General features: G+C 40.0%; 1 protein-coding gene across 1 annotated transcript; it reads right to left on the minus strand.

Moving 5' to 3' along the window:
- Positions 1 to 1,939: 1,939 nt before the first annotated feature.
- Positions 1,940 to 2,293, minus strand: LOC105360392 (histidine-rich glycoprotein-like). Its single transcript, XM_011497286.1, has one exon. The coding sequence runs from the start codon at positions 2,291 to 2,293 to the stop codon at positions 1,940 to 1,942; it is 354 nt and encodes a 117-aa protein (XP_011495588.1).
- Between the last annotated feature and the right edge of the window lie 4,847 nt (positions 2,294 to 7,140).

The raw sequence follows: 7,140 nt of genomic DNA on the forward strand, positions 1-7,140 counted from the left end.
CCCCCTGCGACCAAGGGCTGTGGGTCGAGAGTGGCGGCGGTGGCGGTTAGGGGGGGGGGAGAGAAGGGAATCAGGCAGCGATCTTATCGTCGAGCGTCGGTCGAGACGGCCCCGAGGGCCTCGCGACATTCGGTTCCGGTCGCGTACATCATCGGGCCTCCCCCGGGAGCTTCCATTTTTGTGTTTCGGGAGGGAAGACCGGGCGGCCTATTTATGTTGTGTACGACGCGAGCGTCGCCATGGCACTGCGTATGCATATGCAATTGGCCGGACCACCACCAGGAAAGTTGTGCTCGTTATTATCGGTCCTACGAATAACGCCTTCCTGCCGAGGGACGTCAACCTGCCTCTCTCGACCCTTCCCTCCCTCAACCCCTCGCCATTCCCAGCCCTGCCCAGACCAGGACAACGCTACTAAACCCATACCTATTCTCGTGCCCGGAGTTTAGATTTGCGAGTGCTTTCGTGGCCTGTCCGTATGGCCCCTAAGTCCCAACGCGATCCCGCGAGCTTCGGTTGGTTCCGATAATAAAGAATCCCCCGCGTATAAAAGACAGAGTCGCGACCCTCGACTGTCTTGAAAATAATAGCAAAATGCCACGCGAGCCCGTGAATTCCGGCGGCAGTTTATCGCGAGGACGACTGGGGCAGGTAAGGGCGATTTATATGCTACGGGAGGTCTCATTTACGGGTGTAGGAAGCCGAGGGGGAAGTCGAGGCACCGAGGACTCGATATACCCGCGCCTATGCATAACACTCGATCACGCAAATCCTTGGTAATTTGGTGACGTCTCGCGGATCGGTCGCGTCCGGGAAGTCGCATCCCCGTTCACGGGGAAACGGACGGCCGTGCCACTGTTAAACCGGCCGAGGAGTCGTAAAGTGCCTTTATCCGGCCAAAGAAAGCTTGATTGAAAGCTCCGACGACGCTAGCAACGTCGCGCCCGAATAACGATATAATTCGAGGGGAGACAACATTGCTGCTCGCGTCTCCTTAGTCCCCCACTTATCCCATCGGCCAGCTCCTTCCGGAGGAGGCGCACATTTCCATGACGGAGTGTCACAATCGTTCGTTAAGGATGTTTTTACGGCACGATCTATGGCATTTCGGGTCATTGATCAAGGCTGTTAGGAGCTTGCGGGAAATATAACGAGGCAGGCTAGGCGGCTTAACATAAAAATGGCACTGCCTTGGACTCGGATTTTGATTTATTCCATGAATTTTTAATTTGCCAGGGACGTACAGTGCGCGGCTAATGTAATTGTGTGCCGCGATAAAATGAAAAATGAGATGGGAAGGCATCGATTTTAATTCAGTCACGTTTTTGTCCACCGTAATATCGGTATCTCCATGCCACACCGAATGCACTCTCATTATAACAATAAAAGCGAATAAATCAAGTGCTCAGCGCTTACACAATATCAAGATCAATTGCATATTCTTTTCATACGCTAATGGGCAGACGGGGATAGAAATTAGATTGTCCTTTCACGCGTCATTGGGTAGGGCCGAATTCTTGTGAAAAGTTCGAGCGAACGCACTCGGGGGCATTAACGGAATGTAAGATGCGAAGCGTCGGTGACCCGAGGAAGGGAGAGCGCTCGTAGTCCAGCCATAATTTACGATGAGATTGACACGCGCGCAAAACAAATTTCTCCCGGCATAATAATTCTCTTCCACGGTCGACGGACATACGTGCCCACCTAACATCTTCCATATTACGTATTCGTGATGAGATGAAGAAGACGCCTCGTGACGAGGCGGCGCTTCCGGGACCCACAAAGCCGCACACGGCCATTGGCATTTGTTTCCCGGCGAGGTAAACGTCGGATGGGGTCGCGTGCGGCATACGGAATATCTCGACGTCCCTTAACCATCGAAGAATGGCTTTTCACACTTTTACCCCCGTGTTCCACGAAACGCAGAATGCCGGGGGCGTTAGCACCTATGCCTCGTAAACGTCTCGGGGCCGTCGATGTGTATCGTCGTGCCCTTTACTCGGTGGCCACGTCGGCTTCGAAGGCTGGGGTCAGCCAACGCTCTCGTGTGGCTGGGAGTGGGCTGGGATGATGGTGGATGGTGGTGGATGGTGGTGGATGGTGGTGGATGGTGGTGGATGGTGGTGGATGGTGGTGGATGGTGGTGGATGGTGGTGGATGGTGGTGGATGGTGGTGGATGGTGGTGGATGGTGGTGGATGGTGGTGGATGGTGGTGGATGGTGGTGGATGGTGGTGGATGGTGGTGGATGGTGGTGGATGGTGGTGGATGGTGGTGGATGGTGGTAAGCGCATGGCTACTTAGGACTTCGGGCGTGATTGCTTTTTCTAATTAGCCTCCAGGCGTGGGCGAGCGCCACGAGGATGTTGCTCTTACCTACTTGGCTCGCGTGAGTTTGTCGATTTTTTTTTGACTTTTGTTGCCTTCGCTCTGTGTGGCATTCGGCTCCTGTCGAGCGCTCGGGATACATACCTGAAACAGAGAAAAATGAGAGCGTGAAAATGTTGCTGGGCCAATGTCGGCTTTACCGCCGCGGATATTCTAATAGATTTTCGTGTGATTAATGTTGCGTATCAGGTTTGACTAGGCGACGGGCTCTCTTGGCCATAATTGTATTGTAGCTTGGTTATGAATGATAACGTTGGATGGCAATTACCGTGCATTTAATGAGACAGGGATCAATTTTTATATTGTTCGGGGTTAGACGTGGCGGTTACACGAGAGACATTTGAAAGCAATGACTATTCGATAAATCTAAGGCTTATGACATTTTGGGATTTTGATATTCACTATTCATAGCGCAGCCGCCTCGTTAATTGCGTATATATTCTTATTAATCAAATTAGCGTAGCTAATCACTCGCACGATTAATGATAATTTTATTTTGTCAGTAATCGATTATTAGAGTCCGAATTATTTTACAGAATTTAATCAAAATTCCCTTGTGCGAATTCCTTTTCTACACGCTTATCAATATTCATTACGATATTTATTACGTATCAAAATACTTCATGCCATAAAACGTCATAATTTTTAATAAATAGCGTAACTGCTTTTGTAATGATCATTGCTAATCGCGTGTATGTAGAAATGTCAGGGCTAAAAAGTACATCGGATTGTTTAATAATTGAAACATACTAAATTTAGGCATTACAGAGGGGCCAGTGAGTCAGATGAAAATTATTTTGAAAAAAATTATTGCCTTTCAAAGTTTTCCAAAATACGCATGATATTTTTATACGATCATGCTCTGATTTTGTAATGAGGCACACATTAAATGTTTCGCAACACAGTCCGCAATTAAATTTAAAATTAAATTTAATGTTGAATCAATGCTTTGAGCATTTGGCGCAAATGAAATGAATCAAATAAATCACATGCGATATAATTTAATCCTCTTTTATCGTCAAATCAATCTATGACGTTCTAAACCTTCAAATTACAAATTAAAAGCTTGTGATACGCGAGTTCGCAGTATTGAATTTACCCATCAACGAATTCGAAAAAGAGATAAAGAACGCCCCTTCCTTTTCTCGAGGAGGTGCGATATAATTAAAATATCTACAATAACGTAAGCACATGGTGGAATGATAAACGTCATGAATTTAAATATAATGATAAGCAAGTATGAACGTTTCTATAAATTCAGCAGACTCGCACTAATTTTAAGCATTGCCAGCATCGAGGTCAAAGAACAATAGATATCGCATTAATAATGATCCGCTGCTATTTATATCTCGTTTTATCTATAGGTTATCCAACAGACTCTCAGTCAATGTCCCATCTCTAGTAATTTCTCTTAGTTTGTACGAATGTACGATTCATAAATTGTATAAAAAAAAAAAAAAAATAATAATAAATAAAAAAAATTTAACATATAAAAGCTTATCAAATAATGTCGTCGGCTATTTTATTCTGCTATTAGATAATTGTAATTAGAATTAGATTTTTAATTTTTACAGAGACTATCTTAACTACAATATAAGCGACGAATTGATCTTTACAGTTCGTTTACCGATTTATTAATGATTTTTACAATGCTACTGTGACACTGGCGACATTTTTCTCATGCTTACAGCACTAACGTGAATTTATGACTCTACTTAGTTTCAAAATTAACAATATTATCGGAGAGTTTGTAATTTTTATTGCAATAAGCAATACCTTTAAAAATTAAAAAAAAAAAAATTTAATTCCGTTCTGTTTAAAGAAAGAATGAAGCCTGAAACAACAATAATAATCAGAGAATGTTGGACCATAATACAATTTTTACAATACATTATTAAATTTACAATACTGTGCAATATTTTATGTAAAATTCATTCGATATTCATTAAAACAGCATTTGTTATCGCAGCATTATTTATTGCTTAAGTTAAATAGTACTTTATACTTTTTTAAGTGAAATTTTTTTAAACAAATTTAATCATTACGTGCAATAAATTTTATTGAAAAGTTGTTTGAAAAGAAGTATGGATATGGTACGTGGCGTTTGTACATTTGCCAAATAGTAATTATTCATATTTGTAAAATCAATTTCACTCGAAGGAAGATTATAAAGTTCTTCAAGAAGATATGCGACAAAATTTATGCTTCGATCATTGTTCTATCGATCAAAAAAAAAAAAAAAAAAAGAAAACGTTGAAACTCAAGAAATTGTTAGACGACAAAATCTCGACTTGGATCTTCATTTGTAACTACTGTTCTCAATTAATATCAATAATAGAATTTGAAATGATTGAATTGTGACAAGGAAAGTTGGAAATCGATATGTTTTAATATAATAATTGACGTCTATTCAATAATGCCACTTTCATCCTCATCCCGTAAAATATTATTAAAAATAGTAAAATAGTGTAGTGTACTATCCTTATTAAATATCCTAACTATATTCTAAAAGCATTATGATGCCTATTGTTGTTGTTGTTGCTGTTGTTGTTGTTGTTGTTGTTGTTGTTGTTTATAGTAATTATTACTCTTATTGTTATGATCGTTATTGTTGTTGTTATTACTGTTATTATTATTGTTATTGAAATAGTCTCTATTCAAATCGCGAGGCAAGAGGCAAATAAAGACTACGCAAGAGTTCGCATTGGAACGAAGGCAATTCAGCACGTCGATGCGATTCTTCATCTTTGGGTCGCCTAATGCCCAAAAATCGATCGTACGACCTCGAAATAACAACACCGTTGATGCGAAGTGCGTTGATTCGCGCCAACGAGTTGCTACCTACCAGCGGCTGAAATTGTTGCAGTGCATGGCTCTTCATTCTTTTTTACGAAATGCACGTTAATCTTTCAATGAGTGCTCTGCGATTTTATAAAAAATAAAACATAAAAAACAAAAAAAAAAAACAAAAAAAAAAACAAAAAAAATGCAAAACAAAAAATCTCGTACTTCTGCAGCAATGAAGTGGCCCAAGTTGATATACGTTTTTAGCTTCCGAGTTGGTACGAGATTTTTCAAGGAGTGAGATTTTTAATAGAATTTGTAATAAGTACGTGTTTACTTGTACGGGGGTATGGAGTAAAACAAACAAAAATTATTCTTCTTACGGCAATTCCACGATTTGTTGTGCAAGTTTTTTCTATTCAATTTATAGGCTTGTCGGATGAAAGTATTTATCACCGACGCAAATAGCCAATGTTAAGGCGTTTGTTTTTAGTATGTCGAACTGTGGTAATAACAACCGTTATCAGAATTATATATGGAGGAAGAAATATGCTAATGATTGGCTTATCGCCTGGAAATCGACATTTTGCAGGCACGAATTTTTCTTTTATATTTCCTTATCCGATCTTTGGTAATATATAACCAGAAGATTAGTTTGTATTAAAAAAAAATCTGTCTTTCTTAATATACTAATTAATTATGTGAATTGCAGATAAATATACGAAGAAAACGAGAGAATGTATATCGAATGATTATAACCTCCAAATCTGTCAATCTAATCCTAGGCTCGTTTTCTCGGGGCTTTGACTATTCGCTATGATTACTATATGAATGTGTGTATATATATATATATATATATATATATATATGCACGTACCAGATATCGATATAGGCCAGTTAATTTTAAACACATCATTTCTTTTACTTATACTTATATTATCAATAATAGATTGTGCCGGAGTTTTTGTAAACTTGATTAATTTTTTTCACATGTATTTGTTTTAAAAACTTGTGCTTTTTTTTTTTCTTGATTATCTTATAAATTGTGGGTATCTCGCGTATGCTAATAATCTTATAGCTTTCCAGGGAAATTTCATCGAATGAATTTTGTTAATAACTGTTCATAAAGCCGAGGGTTCTTAAAATAGGTGTAGATAATATAAACAAAAAAAAAAAAAAAAAAAAAAAAAAAAAAAAAAAAAATGATAATATCGCACGCTCAAGGAAAATGCCGAATTACTGTTAGAAATTTAAATTGAAAAGCAATTTCATAGGTTGTCCGCATAAATTATCACAGAATAATAATGAGGATTCGTATCAAAGATAGCCTTGCGCAATGGAAAAAGCAAAGAAAGTACGAAAAAAGAATAACGACGCTGCAATTTATAAACATGGAAAAACCGTAATAAAAAAAAAAATTAAGTAAAACCCTTGAACGCTGTACGATTCAATCTCTCAAATTAACACATTCCAAAAGCAATGCATTTCATAACTCGTAAAAATGCGAAAGAGTATATGGGGGAAAGTCAATACAAGTCAATTTCATAGTGATGTTTTCGGCCCCTAAAAGGCGCTTACGGGCGTAAAAAGGCCGGTGAAATCAATTGTCGAAAGCCGACAGGCCTTCCACGGTGCGCGATATTTTCGATTTTTCGGCCAGTGGCGATCGACAGCCGCGGCGATTCTTCATGGAAGAAAAAACAATAAAATTCAGAAGAGCCTGAGGTAGAAAGGGGCGCGGTCCCACCGTGAGCCCCGCTGGAGATGTTTACAGGGCCATTTGAGCGGTAGAGTCGAGATGAAAAGGCAGGGAGCGCAGTTGCCAAGCACGACAGGGTTGTACGATCAGAGCCTCAAACGTACGTTTTAGCCTAGATGCGCGTCAGGCTGCTTTGAACGCTGGCCAGCTTTATTTATTATCATTTATCTTGTTTTACGCGTCGTTTAAAATGAAAGCGCGCGGTCTCGA

This window comes from Ceratosolen solmsi, unplaced genomic scaffold, assembly GCF_000503995.2.
Source record: "Ceratosolen solmsi marchali unplaced genomic scaffold, CerSol_1.0 scaffold13, whole genome shotgun sequence".
Taxonomy (NCBI): domain Eukaryota; kingdom Metazoa; phylum Arthropoda; class Insecta; order Hymenoptera; family Agaonidae; genus Ceratosolen; species Ceratosolen solmsi.

What these genes read in the sequence shown, in the direction of transcription:
- LOC105360392 (XM_011497286.1), bottom strand. Translation starts at nt 2,293, where the DNA reads ATGCGCTTACCACCATCCACCACCATCCACCACCATCCACCACCATCC.